Source organism: Apteryx mantelli, chromosome 13 (assembly GCF_036417845.1).
Source record: "Apteryx mantelli isolate bAptMan1 chromosome 13, bAptMan1.hap1, whole genome shotgun sequence".
In the NCBI taxonomy this organism is placed as follows: domain Eukaryota; kingdom Metazoa; phylum Chordata; class Aves; order Apterygiformes; family Apterygidae; genus Apteryx; species Apteryx mantelli.
In genome coordinates, this window is record NC_089990.1 from 22,406,134 (window position 1) to 22,423,674 (window position 17,541).

Sequence of the window (17,541 nt, forward strand, 5' to 3'; positions counted from 1 at the left end):
TAAGCTCTGTCAGTGTCTGTCCATGGCTTCATTGTTTCTGCAAACAACAGTGGAAAGGGTTGTTCCCCCCCCCCCCATGAGAAGATGCCTCCCCGAAGCAGACCCTATCTATCTCGAACTCGAGCACGCCGCAGCAAGCAGCTTCATCCGCCTCTGCAAGGCGGCAGCCAGCCGTGTCTCGATGGAATTCACACAGACGAGGAAAGGAGGGAAATTACGGAGGATTTGTCACGGTGTGCTTGCACAAGGTTAGCTTTCACCTTCTTATCCTTCCACGCAGGTGGAGTTACCTGCCGGCAGATTTCTCTGCCCTTCAGGGCAAGGCAGGGCCAATGACTTCCTATGCGCTCGTAAAGCGTTCACTGCGTTATGAGCATTACCAGATACAAACACTGGAATTTCAGGACAAATTAGGCAAAAACATTCTTAGACTTATACCTGCAAGCTCACTATTGCTCTGAAGACTAAGCTGATGTAAAAAAAAGGAAAATTGCTAAAGAATATCCTCAGGAAACTAATGAATCCAAGTCTGTACACCCTGTCTGCTCTCTTGTAGCTGAGCACGTTTGCGCACCACCCTCAAATGCTCCTTAAGAAATTCCTTTGAGAGATGTGTTTAACGGAAGTACATAGGATACAGAAACCTTACCTCTTCAGCAGCTTTTGTTCATGACCTGGCACGCATGATTCAAATTCAAAGCTACTTAAATTACCTAGACAACTGGAAGGAGATAAAACGTTGCCAGTAGCGTGCTTCTGTGACTCAAAATTCAGCATCTGCCTTGATAAAAGCCTGACCTTTGGGCCAGTGAGCCAGCATTCTGCAGAAAATGCTTTCCAAAAACAGTATGAAAAAGGAAGAGCAGCTTAAAAGAAGATCCTTTAGCCATACTAAAATGAAGGCACCTGGGGAAGGGTAACAATGTGTAGGAGCTGTGTGCTGATAAACTGGACTCCATCAAACCTGAGAACATGATGCTTCAGGCAGCAGCTGCAGAGGCTCCAAAATTTACTGGCGAGCGCCTGCTTACGGCAGGCTGCCGGAGTACAGTGTTTCTGCATGCTTCTGCAATGCCAAACAGCAAAGTAAGTTTTAGAATAATATTAATCCTAGCATTATTTACCATATCACATTCCATCGGTGCCTCACAAGCTGACATTTGTCCCACTGATTTCATTTAGTATAAAATGGGACTAAATTTAATCCCAATAATTTGACTTTGTCAGCAAAGCAGTAATATTCAATGCAAGAGTTTTGCTCCCTGCTCCCTTGGTGGCAGCAAGTACACGTGCACGGGAGCCAAGTGAGACATTGCTGCAGTGAAGGCCATACCAGCTAATTCAAAACTGAAATTGGTGGATTGCAGAGTTTCGGATTGCAGAGCAGCAAGGTAAACAGAGTTTACTTTGCGACAGTTCAAAGCCTCCACTTACCAAACACCCAGGACTTCTCAGATTTCAGGAGAGGACAGCCTTTTTCAAAGGCTACAAGAAGCTTAATCATTCCTGCCTTCAATGTCAGTCTATTAAACTTGCGGCTACTTGTGATTATCACAGATAATGTATATTAGCAAGACAAATACAGAGATTTTGTGTTGTATCTAGTTCCAAAAAGCGTTTGACCCAGGATTTGGGGATTCCTGGCTAGCTAGTAAATGTCTGCTTTTTTATACAGGTTGTTATAAATAAGATGTTTCACTGAATTCAGATCAGGGTCCTTCAGATCCTCCAGCTACCTTCTCTGAAGCTGTGTAACCTTCGGAGAGATAACCTTAAGATCCAGATGTGGTAAGCTGGGGCGGTTGCCATTCAGAGCAGGTACCGTTTGTATTATTCTATAGACAGTGAGGTTGTGCAACTTCACATCAGGGTGACTCACTGGTTTGAGGTATTCCTCTTGCAGGATGCCAAAGCCTGGGAGGTACAGTTCAAAGGAAATGCTACTGTGTGTTAGATAAAGGACTTTCAGTTAAGGAAGGTATTTAACGCTTTCAGTGACAGTGAACAACCTGGATATATAGTTGTGAGGCAAGTTCAGATTTGCTGCAGGTATAAAAGCCAGGTTTGCTGATGCGTCTGATCTCACTGCGATTCGGCAGCCCGGTCAGCCAGTCCCGCCAAGCTGGAATGACTCACATGAATGACCTGTTTTCTGTTACACTCAAAAGATAAGATTTTCCATCTCCACAAAATGCATTTTCACTGATATAAGTCCATTATGTTCCATTTTAGCCTTGGGTCTGCAAAAGCTGCCGAATGACAAAAGGTGGTAGAAAACAAATGTTTGAGCTTATACTAAGTGAGGCTGAGATAGAGTATCGCATCCATCCTGTGCACCGCGACACAAGCCTGAGGCGGCAGGCTGAGCTGCTTTTCGTCTGCCTCACTACAGAATTTGCTGCAAAACCCCAGCTGGATACGAATGCCAAAGGAAGAGTGTTCTAGTGAAACTTTTATATATTTTTTATAAATATATATATATATATATATAGCACCAGAACCCCAACAACAACAAAACAGTCACAGCTAAAACAGACCTTCAATCTGAAATGAGAAGGTTCACATACTCCCTTAAGCCAAAATAACGAAAGGTCTAAATTAAACAAACCTAAGCATTTTGGTTGCTATTTCTGTGTAACAACCCCCTATTTTCAAAACCACAAGGACTAAATGCTGTAGCTTTCCACACCTGTACTGGCACATTAGGTCAATAAGAGGCTGCCCAAGATGACAAAATTACAGGGTTGTGTCTTAATAGAAAGCAAAATTCTCCGTCTTGGAAAGACTCGGATACAGACCTGGTTGTCTTCCCTAGCTCTGCTTTGTGTGGAAAAAGGCAGAACTCACCACCCATAAAATTAGGAGTCAGGAGACAAGTCCACACAGCCCACCGGCTCTGTCGCGCCTCGCTCGATTAGCATGAGCCTCCGTGGATAACCAGCTCCCGGCAACACCAGCTCCTGGCCTCCCCCTCTCCCGGGCACAGCGGGATCCGTCCATCCAGCTCCAGCCGTGCAGGGAGGGTCATCTCGAACGGTCAGGGGGGAGAAACAGGAGTCTGCAGCCTGCAGCATCTGACTAAGAGCCTCCGCGCCGTCTCCCCGTGAGAGCCGCTCCGTGCTAGGCGGAGAGGAGCTGTGGGCCCAGGGAGAGGGTGGATGCAGACAGCCGGGAAGGGACTCTTCTTCCAGCAGCGCCACGAAATGCAGCAGAAGCCGGCACGGCCAATCTGCCTGCCGACGGGGAGCCTGCGGGGGAAGGCGCTGCGGGAGGCAGGCAGAGGTCTTGGCAAACGCAGGGGAAGAAGAAACAGCCCAAAGGAGTACCCGAGCATTCAGTCACTGCTGGCTTTAATACCCGAGAGATGCTTCTAGAAAGCTGGCAAAAATCAGACTCGCTCAGGCTTTGCTCCTTTTCCCTATCCGGACCCAAACTGGAGGGAGGAAGCCCTGCGGAAACGTGCTGCCAGAGACCACCAGGCAGCCCCCGCTAATGAAATCAGCCGGGGTGAAAGGCGGCGGCTGGGCCACGGCGCTCGGACGGGGATCTTCTTTCCGATACTGCTCCTCCCCGCTTGCCCAGGCACTGCCCAGGCTCTGGCGGGAGGAGATCTGGGCTAGATTTCAGCACAGCCAAACGATTATGTTTTGGGTGGGAGCCCGGCCCTCTCCACGGCAGGAACGCAGGAGAACTCACGCCGAGGGGTTTCCATCGCTTCATGGTCGGCCCTTTTGTCTGGGATATGGAGCGACTGCACAGGCTGCTGCACTGGAGCGCTAAGGCGGCGCTCTCCAGGGGAGGATCCCGCGTGACCGGCCAGCGTTCGCCACCGCTGCTTGCCAGCGGCCCTCCTGCTCCCTCCTGGCCGAGCATCACGCTCGAGGTCGCACAGCTCAGCAGAGCTGGAAACGCGCCTAAGAAACCCCGATTCTCGGTCTTTTCCCAAACAAGGGGAAAGCGACAGCGCTTCCCCCCTCTGCAGTTCACAGAGCTCCTATGCAACACCGATGAGGAGCGGGTGAGACGCGGCAGGCTGCTCCGCCAGGCCCGATCGCGCACCTGCGCCTTTCCGCCCGCCGCAGGGCCGCCCGCGAGCGCGCCGGCCCTCCCGCGGGACCGAAGCGCTGCCTTGAACTCGGCGCTGCGGGGGAGGAAAGGGCAGAAGCTTTGCACAGCTGGCAGCAGGATCTGCTAAGTCAGCAAAAGAAATACTAAAAAGAGATCACAGAGCGTGATTAAAGAAACAGGCTTTGGATGTTACATCTTTATTGTATAGTTTATAATTACCATTATAATAATGGAGGCACAGTCTTAACAGAATAGGAAGTGTGAGACTACGCGTTTCTGTATGTAAAGAAATGTAACAGCACTAAACATTAACTTTCCGTAATAGCATTCATTCCTCTCTCCTTCCTCCATATCAAATCAAAACAAAAAAGACTAACAAATTTAAAATATTTGGTCAGAACTTCCATTTTGAGTACTGAAATAAACACTGTTATTTGCATTGTAAATAAATAAAATTACTTGCTTGCTTCCACTGTGTTTCGCAAGTTTCACATTTTTTTGTATAAAATTTCAAGTGCCTACTCTTTTAAAAGGTTATTAAGATTCAAAAAGTGATTTTTAAAGCCTTGAGCACATGTACTTTGTTCCATTTTTAAATAAAGCACAGGTTTTATAAATAGCTAGTCATAGAAAATAATAAAATAGACAAACTAGTAATACATAATTTCATTTGTAACTGTATATTCCCAAGTGACATTTTAAATTCCTGATTCCAAGTTGCCTCCAACAGGAGTAAAATATTTACATATTAAAACATTTACATTTGGGAAAGCATTTGCCTCTCACATTATTTCACTTGCACTGTACATTCAAACTGAAAAATATTTTGGTTCTTCAACTTAAAGCACCTTATAAAATATTTTAATCACAAGATAAACATTTGGTAAATCAATATTATACATTTACTGGGGGACAGGGAACAACCTGTTTTCAGAGATCTGGACTCGGGATTCCTTGATCCGCTACAATACTCAAATGCAGTGTGTACGAATTCAAGTTCCAAAGACATTTTCAGACACCCAAGAGGAGAACTGGATCGGAAGAGATTGCCTGGGACAGCAGGTCCTGCCGGCTGCTGCTCGCAGGCGTCCCTTCATACAATCCTCTTCCAGGGACCGTTTCCACCACCACCACGTCTAACGAAAGCCACCTCAGAACCCCGTAGCGTTAGAGCCAAAAAGCTTCACCACAATTAAAGCCTAAACGTATCCCCGCCATCCATTCGTTCTGGGGCTAACACTGGTCGCTCCCTTACTTTGTCTTGCACGCAGCTCTCCTGTTCCCTCTCAGCCACCACTGCACTCCTCCTTATTCCCCATGGTCGCCTCCGCACCCGACGGAAGTCTCCCAGTTCCGAAAAGCAGTCTTATTTGCTGTAACTGGATCAGATGCTGGGTTTCATATTCAGAGGAAACAGACAAAACCTTAGAAAGAAGCTTTTATATTGGGAGAAAGTTGGAGATAACGCCAGCATTCCTACTGTAAGCATCCAACCTACATACAATTTAGGTGTCTAACTTTAAGTGCTATAAAAATATATATGGAAAGAATTTAATAAGTTCTTCTGACCGCTCCAGGTACCAACCAGGAATTTAACCCTAAATTACTAACTCTGTTTCCTGCAGTAAGACCAGGATGTCATTTACATGCCGTCTGCACCATAACCATGGGCTGGACCAGTGCCTGCAACAGGGATACTCTCATCCGTAAGCATGTTAGTATCTGCCTTGCGTCTTCACTGTATAATTAAGAGGACCAGTTGTCAGCACAATCCAGAGAGGAATGCAGAATACTTCCTGCTTCATCTGCAGCACCTCGCCAAGAACAACACAGAGAACAAGCGGGGATAAACAAGAAAGCTGAAACCTTTTGGAAACAGTTTACGCAGCCTTGAAGCACTGAGAGTTGTTTGCTTATATTCTGTTATTTTCTAGGTAGTTATCTGCTTTGTAAGAAACAGCTTTGTTGTTGAACGTTGAGAACAACACCTTATGGAATGGCTTTGCAGTAGCGTATCTCAGCATTTCTTAACACAATAGATACATGTAGCTATAATCAAAAGATTTAAAAAAGTATATTCACTTAACAATATTAAGTACTTAAACTGCCACAGAAATACACTGTTTCTTAAACTAGTGGCAGCAACAATTACAAATTATGTCATTCTCCGCATTGCAATATGACAAGTATACTGATTTACTAACAACATATTCCATAGCACAACTCTGTTTTCAGATACTGTATTCTCCGCAGTAGCTCTCAAACAAAATGCAAAAGCTATTTACTTATGACTTTTTGCATATGTGATCTATGCATTGACATCAGTCTTCAAGTTAAAACACAGAACATTACAGAGATCTCTTCATCATATTCTGAATTGGATATTTCTTCTCTAAAACACAAAAAGGAATTACCTGTTCATACCATGGATGATATTTCGTGATGTAGTTCTTCAACATTATTAAACCTAGTAACTGCTTTAGGTAACTGTCTCAGCAAAGGATTTAAAGAACAAGGTTTCCAAAGTAACAAATAGGTAGCTACAGGGTGATGAACACCAACTTTATTTCTCATTGAGAATATTTTTAATATTCATGATTTAATGATCAAAACCTGTGTTTTGAGAATTCAGCTCTGTAACAAATGAAGTTGAGCTTAGTTCACAAAGCCTGGATCTGAACATCCCAAACTAAGGAAGTTTAGATTTATGGAGTGGATTCTGGACCGTTCCTGGTATATAGACACTTAACATATCTTTACAGGCAACTGATATCTCCCAGATACAACACTGACGTAATGGATTCTTTGATGATGTTAGATATCTGCAAATACTCAACTGTAGAGATTTCAAAGGTAGCTTCTGTGACCCCAGTCCAAACTAGTTTGATTCACTTAAGGAGTGCTTTTAGATTCTGGTAGTCAGTGCTAACTACTTTAAACATTGTTACCTTTTAAAAAGCCAAACATTTCAGCTAATAGCATATCACACTCTTATCATACTCAGATGCTGCAAGAGTTTTCAGCTTAGGAGAGGTTGGGAGAGAGCAGACCTCCCTGCCCATCCAACCTTCGAGCAGACAGTCTCCATAGGAGGAGTGTACAGGGGCACGGATGCACAGAGCTAAATGGGGATATGGTGTTAGGAAGCAAACCCAAATCCTCTGTCTTTTCTGCCTAGCAGGAATCCACAGCACAGATGAGAGGTTTGGAAGCCAGGAGTGTGAAAAGCTGGAACCAGATGTTTACAGAAGAAAAGAGAGGAGCCATTTCTGGTAAAAGGGTACGAAAACAACAGTGATCCTGGAAGTTTTGAAGTAAGGCACATCTACCTGCAAACACAGAACTCTCTCTATTTTACAGATACAGCAATATATTAATTTTAAACACAGTATTAAACTTGACTGTGCAAAAAGAAGCCTGTTACAAGGCTGGGAAATGAATTTCTGGTTCCTTAATTTCCTTAATTGTATTTTGATATTTTGCCAAAAAATGCAATACTACAAGCTCCGTGGCATGATAACACAGCTTTGTTTGCAAGCATTAGCAGTCATTGCCCCGTTTTCATTAAGCCTAGTTTAAAAACAAAAGAAATACTGGAAGGTCACTGCAAATAAACTCATCTTCAACATTAAAAATGAAGTATCTGTGTAGATGAGAGATTACACCCCAGAAAGGTAGAAAAGCCATGTGTAAATCCAGACCTCCAGAAATGATCAGTGCATGTGCAGACTTTAGACAGCTGTTCAGTTTTTTTTCCTTTCCTTTTCTTTTTTTTCTTCCCCCCTCCTTCAAGTCTCTCACAATGCTGTGTCATCATCTTCTCCAAAATCCCCCACCAAAAGCGAATGCTTGTCTGGTTCATTAAGAACTATGCTGTTCACTGAACGCTTGTCTGAAAAGAGAGAATTTATAGAGGCTCTGCTGTAGTTGATGATTCGATCCATTAAGCTCAGTTTAGGAGAGCCTGTCCCAGTTTCATCAATTCCAATATGGACACTAATTTCTGATGGACTCTTGTGTCTTATTTGGCCACGGGCCTGGAACTCAAGTTTCTCAGAACTTGGTTTCTGATACCTACGGAAGGAAAAAAACAGAGGAACACAATACATCTCAGGTAAAGTTCCTAAAATATGGGAAGAGACTGTCCTGTAAGTGCTATAATCATGTGCAATCAGCAGACATTTATAATTGACCCATTATGTAGTGCTGAAAGTTTCAGATTGCTCAAGACTATTGTATAACCAGAAGTTAATTCAATGCTTTTTGGCCAGGACACAGAAGAACAGGTAAAGCGAAGCAGACAAGTATCATTCAGTATTTAACTGCTTCAGCGCTCGCTGAACGTCTGCAAAACGTACTGGCAAAACGCATCTACTGAGAGTGGGCCACTGTAGCTAGCGCACTGCCAATCCTACCCCGCTTCCTCCGAAGCCTACAATATGTTAGTTAAATAGCGACACACCATTCCTACCCCAGCGCCACGCTCCTCCCAGCTGTGGGGTAAGGAACAGCAGCAGCAGCATGACAAATGCGGCAGCTTGCTTTCTTTATGGCAACAATCCTAAGCGTTAGAAGTGTGGCGTTTGCAGCTGTCTTGCCTCAGAAGCTGCACTTTTCGGAAGAAGTCAGCAATGTTCTGACGAGATTTCTCAGAAATATACCACGGGCACTAAGGATTTTTAAATTCTGAACACGTTCCCGTTTTGTGCATTTCTCTTCATGTTAGAAGTTACATTTTTAAACAGTACTGTCCAAATCGTCTTAGACCATTTGACTACTCCTCTCAAGCAAAACCAAAAGCAAGTATCATCAAGTCCTGAAGGCAGCCACTGCTAAACACAGACTTGCCTGAATTGTTTTTCCAAAAGCTTCAAAATCTGGCATAGCCCCACACTCATTTTCTCCTATTTAAAGGGAGAGACCTGAACTTCAAAACCAAGTAACAAACTGCACAGAATTGCTCGTACTCACATCTTTAACAGCAGAGAAGAAAGCACAACGGAAACGGAGGAGGCAGCCATTGCTGCAGATCCCATCCAGGGTTGCAAAACCAAACCGATGGGCAGAAAGACTCCTTGAAAAAGAAAATAGTGATGAGTTCAGAGCAAGAACATAGCATTCCTCCTATATGGATCCAATGCCTTGTATAAAAACACATAAAACTCCACATGAATTGTCTAAATTTTAGCTGTATTTTAATACATTAAATAAATGTGATTTTAGCTTAGTGTTAAATAAAAAATACTTAATACATAAACATTTATCTTCTATCTCAGCTAGAACCTGCAGGTGAATACAGCCAAGTATGTAATTTTTTATACAATTCCTGAAATTCACTGATAAACATTGCCTTGCCAGCCTTGGAGCAAACCATTTATTCACAGGATCTAGGCATGTGTTTTATGGCTCATTCAATAAACAGGTTATCTTAAAGTTACTATGATACGCTGAACATATCCATAAGAGGCATAACGTGGGAAGACGATGGCTCACAACTACACCACTGCAATCCTTGCAGGTAAAGAACTCTGCACGTCCTGTCAGTCAGAAATACAGAAAACTGATACTATTCCATACAATAGTAAATCATTGCCATCTTCTACTCACAAAGCATAATCTTACTACCACAGGGAAACATTTACGTACCAGCAGCTATGGGAACTCCAATAAGATTATAAATTAGAGCAAAGACAAAGTTGATCCGGATCCTTTTGACAGTCTTCCTTGATAAATCTATACTTGCTACCACATCCATCAAGTCGTCCTGCAAATTGACATGTTTATGGGAGAGGTCAAACAGAAATAAAGCCATGCATGCAGCTTCATCCTACTCCTGTTTTAAAGCTAACTACCATACGCTGGACATAATAAACTCAATGTAGGAAGCATTCTGTAGGCTGCTCTAGTTTGCCTGCAGAGAACCCAAAAATGAGCTTCAACCTTAGCTTGTGGACTCCAGATGTCACCATAATCCAAAAAAATGTACACAGCACCACTTGGTACAGCTCTGGAAAACTTACTACAATTTCTGTCATGGTATTCTTGAAATGTAGGAAGATGGGATTATAACCAAGGAGGTACTCCGGTATGTTACTGTAATATAATTTGCATTTGCCAAAGGTCAGGTCACTTTTTCCCCCTCTTTTGCCCATTCTCAAACTTTAATTTCCAAACTATCTGTAATACCTAGAAAAAAGATGGGCAAAGTTTCCTTCCTAAGATAGTTACTACTCCTGAACAACAAGGCAAAAACAATCTCTTCCCTGCTCCATTTCTCCTGGCCTATAAAGGTAGTGCACATCACCTCAGCAGTGGCCTGAATCACTCACGACATCCTTGGCCTGCCTACCTGCCCTATCATTTCCCTTTAACGAAACATCCTTATTTCTTACCTTAATTAGAACCACATCAGCTGCCTCAATGGCCACATCAGTGCCTGTGCCAATAGCAATTCCCACGTTAGCCATAGCAAGAGCTGGCGAGTCATTGATACCATCTCCAACCATGGCCACTCGTTTTCCTTCATCTTGTAACTGTTTCACTTTGGCTACTTTGTGGGATGGAAGAACCTCTGCAAACACTTTGGTGATGCCAACCTAAAGACAGAGAAAGTACAAAATGAGCTATCAAAGCTTTTGCCCCTGAATTGATTTGCTTAATTTTTTTTTCTTTTTAAATAAACACTTTCAAGCATAATTTGGTAATAATATGACTGTAAGAGTTGAAACCCATGTTAATCACTCATGAACCAAAGACCAAACTCAACTGAGATCAAAATAGCTCCGAATTCAAAGTTGATGCTGCTCCCAATTAGAAACGCTTTAGTGCCTCTCTTATTCGGAATTTGTTGACATTAGCATGCCAGCTGTGTCAGCCACAAAGCATACCAACAAGACACAATGTCTTTCTTCCTGTAAGTGGACTGTAGCAAGATTCAGACCCAAAGACATTCAAAACAGCTTACCTGAGAGGCAACAGATCTTGCTGTTTTGCTGTTGTCACCAGTCATTAGGACAACTTCTAATCCCATACTCTTCAAAGTGTAGACAGCCAGCTCAGCTTCCGGTTTCACAGTATCAGCAATAGCTATCAAGCCACAAAGCACTCCTAAAGGAGCAAACAAAAAAATGCATTCCCCATAAAGACCTTCTATCACTCTAAGGGGAAAAAACAAACAAGTTTTCTTTTCAGCAAGACCAATTCCAGAAACAATGATACAGACACAATTTTGTGGGGCAATGCAATGCAGAACGGGAACAGTCATCAGGGCATATTTAATTTAAGACAATACTGAGAGTGAATTGTCCAACAAAGAATTTCCTGTTTTCCTTTCTTCCTTTTCACTCTCCTTGAAGTCTTTGCATTAAGTCCAACCCTCCTAACAACTGAGAAAAGCAGGAAGAGGCCTTCCTCCTTTGAAAGTGTTACAAAACTTCAGCTAATTATCTCTTTTATTATTCTACTTCAGGTTTAACTACCAAGGTGTCAAATGTCTCCCTCATCACTTTCTATTTAAAAGGGCACAAATCAGCCTCTGAATGAAGGAGGACAGCAATGAACTCACCATCAATAGCTGCCAGAACTGCTGTGCGACCTCTCCGTTCATGTTCAGTCATGGCTTTATCTACTTCACTTTTTACAAGGAGGCCATTTCTATTCATCCATTCCCGGTTCCCAATGAGAACAGAGTATTTCTGAGATGTCAAAGTAGCTGAAAGAAGAAAATACAATTCTACCATCATACGGATAACCAGAAAGCTTCCCTCCAGCTAATCCTATCCAGGTTCTCCCAGTGGGATACCATTACAGAAAATCTAAACAATGAAGATTTACTTTCTTTCTGTCCCACCAATCTTTTCATAGGTTCTTGACAGGAAGGACACTGACAATTCTTCAATAATAGACTGTTACCACTTCAGTTAGCCAAGAACCATTGGAATAGGGACAGCATAGCACAAAGCCCCTTTCTCAGTGGATCAGAAATACATTCCAACATAGTGTAAGAGCTAACAAAGAGCTGCTCTTGACTGAAAACCAGTCGGTTGTGCAAATACACATGGTCATTTTTGGCTAGCAAATGGTAACTTGGGCCAAAGCAAATGTAAAGAAAAGAGAGCAGTGAGAGATGATTTCTAGATGATTTTCTAGCTCCATATTTAATGTGTAATTGTACAAACCCCAATGGAACATTTTTATCCTAATGTGCTGAGTGATGTATGAACATGAAATAAAATAATGAGCAACTGTATTTCATGTGGGCCTTGATGAAAGCTCAGTTTTCCAGGAACAAAAAATAGTGACTTCATTCTTAAGGATCCTGAATAAGGCACACAAATCAAAACTTTTCTTGCTATCCACCTTATTCTATACACCTGAGTTAGCTTACTTGGTAGGTCAGCATCAATAATCAAAGCAGGCTGCATTGATTCCTCAACGTCTTCCTCAATTTTCACAAGTGTCACATTTTTAATATTGTTTTCTTCAATCATTTTATTTTTCCGGTAGAGTAACGCTTCAATATTGGTGACTTTACAGCTAATGCCACAGCCTGGAACTACCTGAAAATCTGTACATGTCCCAAGAGTTTCCGAATCCAGTTCCTGAAGAAAAAGGAAGCAAACTTGGATAACTTAAATACATAAAAGCATGCTGCATTTACAAAACTCACCCAATAAACAGTTGTCAAATCAACTCTGTAAGAGGAGCACAAAAATATCCCCACATCAAAATATAAGTTTAAGCATCCAGTGCAGCTAATATGGTATCAAATGATCTACGTGGCTTCATAATTTTCAGCTTTCTGATTGAATACATCAATTGCTTTATAAGTGATGCAAGATTATTCACAAATATTACGAAAGCACTGAAGGAGGGGTTCTTCCTTAATACAAGCTTCTCTTTTCTGATAAAAAGTACTTTACCTTTTTGCAATATTTTGTTATTGCTACTCCAAGAGGGTGTTCGCTATTACTTTCGGCGGTCCCCACAATCGCCAGCATTTTATTATGTGGTATTTGGTTACTCTCCACTAGAAACCTCACCTGCATCACTTCTGGTGTCCCATGAGTGATTGTACCTGTTTTGTCAAATACAACCACCTTTACCTGCAGCAAAACAGGAAGATTTCATTCAATGAACAAGGCTTTAATGTACAGCTTCCTCAGAAAACTCCACTTTTCACCAAACTTACTACCATGCCACCTACAAACAGCTAGTGACCTTCTCAGGCAGGAATCAGCAGCATGCCATTGACAGCAGCCTTCAGAGTTCTGGTAAAAATAGCCCACGTTTCTTACCTTATGTGCCATCTCCAGTGGCTCTCCTCCTTTGATCAGGATGCCATTCTGAGCTCCTACTCCAGTACCCACCATCACAGCCGTTGGGGTTGCTAATCCCAGAGAACAGGGACACGCAATACACAAGACTGTGATAGAGGCTTGGAAAGCAAAGCGGATTATCACTTCAGCTGCAGAAATACTCTTATTGTAACCCTAGGGACAGAAATTCATTTTAGTAGGAGATATTGAACAACGAAAATGATGCATTCGACTACACTCATCCAACATTTACAAACATGCAAGTTAAAAAAGTATTAACATTGAAAAATAAAGCACAGAAAAATTATGCCAAAGCTAATATTAACGATTAAATTAATAACTATTTCTAGAAATTGTTCCAAACAGCATATACCCATCACTTATTTTACTTGTAGGACTTTTTCTTAAATAAGATACTTCAAGCTATGATAATTCTTTTAAGCTGTAACATGATAAAAGATACTCTATCAACAATATATGCAATAAAATTGAAAGATGATACTAAGACTGCTGTCTTAAAAATAATAGACTCTAGTCAGCAGAGGAGTCAGCCAAGAAACCTGTGATATAAACAGCCCCAAGATACAAGTTAGGATCCTGTTTCTGCTCTGGGATCTGTAAAGAATATGAATTCCACTGATTTCAAAGGCAAATTTATACAGAGCTATGCTAACAAAACTAGATGCAAAATCGGGGCTTGCAACGCAAGGGACTGCTTTTCCCCAAAAGGAAGTAACGGAAATTGGGAAGTTTCAAGGTTGGAAACCTAAGCTGGATTTTTTTTAAGTAACTTTCAGGAGCTGTGATTAATTACTGCAGATTTCTTTAAATAAAAAGGTAGAAAGAGTGCTATAGTTTAAATAAATAAATTTCACACACACACACGCATATACACAAATATATTCAGCAACTGCCTGCAAGAATAACCCAGAAACAGAACTGTTGCAGTCTAATAGACTCCTAGGCTAATTATTTTTGAAATATTTCAGAAGGTGTTTAATGGGACTTACTTACCAGAAAGTATTTTTCTACTATTTCAAAATCCACAAATCCAATTATAATCCAGGCAAAAAGGGTAACCACAGAGACAGCCACAATAAAAGGAACAAAATAGCCACTAAGCTTGTCTGCAAATTGCTGGATAGGAGCCTAGGAAGGAGAAACAAATGTCAGCTTCAGCAATATTACACTTACTCACTTCTGTGCCTTTGGACATAGATATAATCACAGTTTCTGTTTTTCAGCACATTTGGCATACTGTATTTCATAATTATAGTCAGGTACTTATACTCAACAAGACAGTGAGATTTGGAACAGTGAACCACATCAAAGTCCTCACTGAGTGAGATACTTCGCTCTGTAACTGCAATTCAAATCTAAACAGTCTAGAAGACCTTTCAAGTGCATTGGTGCACTGATGTCTAAATGATGAGACAAACCCCAACTGCTTAAACTGAAGCTACTCTACCTTTGAGGTTTGGGCCTCCTCCACCAGCTTGACAATCTGGGATAGAGTTGTATCAGCTCCAACGTGGGTTGCTGAAATCAGCAGCGACCCATTCTGATTAATAGAACCTGCAATAACTGTATTGCCAGGTTTTTTAGTCACAGGCATCGCTTCACCTAAAAAAAGATCAATAACAGATACTGATGGAAAATTTTTTGGCAACACTATTTTTTCTAATATCTACCAACTCCAACGTGCAATTAGAAGAGTAAGAGAGTATCAAACAACTTCAACTTCTCTTCTTCAAATTCATTTAATCGAAAATAACATTTTTAAACATGCAAAAAGTAAATGTTTACCTGTGATGAGGGATTCATCTACCATGGAGTGCCCTTCAATAACACGGCCATCCACTGGGAATTTGCCTCCTGGAATCACCTTGACAATATCACCTCTTTGAACCAGTTCAACATCAACTTGCTCTTCACTAGAATGACGCATAGTATTTTTACTAAGACACTGCTAACTAAAATTACCCAGGCAAAAAGGAGTTGATCATACTACACAAAGCAGAAACACATCAGTTCACATTGTTAAAGTATACAGAAATTAATAGGGGAAAAAAAAAAGGCCATTTTGTAGAGCACTAAGCTTATTTTATTTATTTATTTTACTTTCCGAGAAAATTCAACTCATTTTCTTATCACAGGAAAAGTTAGTAAGGTGCCAATAAACCAAATCAGAACAGTGTTAATTTGTTTACATTTTAACACTGACATTTGGTAAATTTGCAAGCAAGTTTGAGGCAAATTTGAAGTTATTTGCTTCACAATTCTATAGAATGGTAAAATAAATCTGTGATTTGAGCATATTAAAACAAAAATGAAACAGAAAAAACAAATGACAAAGTAAGATACCTTAAAAGAATGTTATCAGGGCCCAAGGTAACAATAGTTGCTTCAGTAGCTTGTAATGAAATTAGTCTTGCGAGTGCCTCTGATGTTTTACCCTAGAATAAAAATTTTCATATTTTTCTAAATCCTTTTGAAAAAGACTGCTTTGTAAATGCCAACTGTATATGTTACAATTCACTCTTTTAATAAATATTTTCTGCAAACAGACTTAAAGTCATTTCATATTTTCACTAGTTCAGTTATAAAAGATGATATTATAACAAAAATGGTTGAAAAAATGACAAAACTTTTTCATATGATTTTTTTTAAAGGTATGCGACATTCTGAAGTGATACCTAGTGTCTTGCAACTTGCAGATGTGATGTTTTCCATCCAGTGAAGATGTCAAAACTACATCTGTTTCCTGACAGGATTTGGTTTTACTATATCTGGTAGACAGCTAAGAACTTCAGCCTTTCACCATCATTAGGGCAACCTGTCCCCCTGCCATGCCCTTCCTCTTCTGCCCAACACGAGCACTTTATTTTTCTTACCTTTGCAACATGCTCTAGCCACCGGCCCAATGAGATGAACACAAATAGCATGGGAGGTGTGTCAAAGAAAGTCACAGGGTTTGATTTTGCTTTCTCAGCCATCGCAACTAAAAGAATAACGAATGAGTAGACGAACGCAATGGAAGTTGCCAAAACAATGAGCACGTCCATGTTTGCAGTTTTGTGCTTCAGTGCTTTGTATGCTTGAATATAGAAGTGCCAGCCTCCAAACATCTGCAACAATAACAGCACCAGTTATATTTTACACCTGCATTTGTAACACACGGCAACAACATTTCCACAAGAAAGATGCCGATGCCCATTTGTGGTGGTTGTCATCTCCATCTCTTCCTGGACAGAGTCCCAAGCTCCAGCCTTGGGCTACGATCCCCACCACTGCGTCCCTCCGCTCATCCCCACCCACTGCGTCCCTGTCCCCTCCGCTCATCCCCACCCAGCGCTGCCAGCGCCTTCCCGTGCCCACTGGCTACAACCAGGCAAGCTGCCTCCAGCCCTATCTGTCTACACAGCGCCCAGGCACCAGCTGGCCTGCCCACAACAGTCCATTGCAGCACTTATTTTGGCTACAGCAGAAACATCTAACAACCTCAAAAGCATTTTCAATCAGCATAATTAAAGCCACTTGTCAAATTCCATTTTTTCATTGCCTTTCACTTTGAATGTCTAACCCCAACACACTAGGAGTTGCCATATTGCTACTTACCTGCACAGGGACACAGAGTAAAAATGACAGAAAATTCATAACAGATAATCCTGGTAGGAGCTGGCGCTCCAGGAACATGGAGGAGTGAAGGGCCTCCATTTCCTCAGTGCTCATGTTGTGATGGGTGTGAGCATCTGCAAGCTGACTGTCCATAATCATCATGTAAATCATCAGCCCCATGACAGGAATACAGAAAACCAGACTCACAAGGAACGACCTTCTCCACCTCAGGTTTAAAAAGAAAGGAAAAAAAAAGATTTTGTTTTGCGATCAAATGATGGATAACACTTTAGCTAACAAGTCTACAAAAATTTATCTTGTTAGTTTGCACAAACTCTACCGTTGACTAAAAAAAGAAAACATCAAAAAAGGGGAATCAAAAATGTTCATATAGAATTTAAATATGCTCAGGAATACTTACTGCCTTATTTCCTGTTTGTGGTCTAGATGACTAGCAGATTTGTCTTTTTTGACTAAGGAAGTAGTGAAACCTAAATCCTAGGGGAAAAAAAAAAAGCATAGTAAGAATGAGCAGTCA

The 17,541-nt window shown here is 41.5% G+C and overlaps 1 protein-coding gene across 2 annotated transcripts in view; it reads right to left on the reverse strand.

The window, feature by feature from the left end:
• Positions 1–4,249: 4,249 nt before the first annotated feature.
• Positions 4,250–17,541, reverse strand: part of ATP7A (ATPase copper transporting alpha) — a 30,763-nt gene continuing 17,471 nt past the window's right edge. The window contains exons 8-23 of one of the 2 annotated variants that reach the window (XM_067304330.1): positions 17,425–17,501; positions 17,004–17,229; positions 16,280–16,513; positions 15,750–15,841; positions 15,192–15,319; positions 14,854–15,008; positions 14,400–14,534; positions 13,365–13,559; positions 12,990–13,172; positions 12,455–12,668; positions 11,633–11,779; positions 11,033–11,175; positions 10,461–10,664; positions 9,715–9,832; positions 9,040–9,142; positions 4,250–8,142 (exon numbers count right to left, since the gene is read on the reverse strand). In XM_067304330.1, coding sequence (XP_067160431.1) covers positions 7,866–8,142; positions 9,040–9,142; positions 9,715–9,832; positions 10,461–10,664; positions 11,033–11,175; positions 11,633–11,779; positions 12,455–12,668; positions 12,990–13,172; positions 13,365–13,559; positions 14,400–14,534; positions 14,854–15,008; positions 15,192–15,319; positions 15,750–15,841; positions 16,280–16,513; positions 17,004–17,229; positions 17,425–17,501 — 2,631 coding nt within the window. In that variant the 3' untranslated portion in view covers positions 4,250–7,865. The remainder of the gene's footprint in view (positions 8,143–9,039; positions 9,143–9,714; positions 9,833–10,460; positions 10,665–11,032; positions 11,176–11,632; positions 11,780–12,454; positions 12,669–12,989; positions 13,173–13,364; positions 13,560–14,399; positions 14,535–14,853; positions 15,009–15,191; positions 15,320–15,749; positions 15,842–16,279; positions 16,514–17,003; positions 17,230–17,424; positions 17,502–17,541) is intronic. The other variant, XM_067304331.1, reaches the window with a different exon arrangement.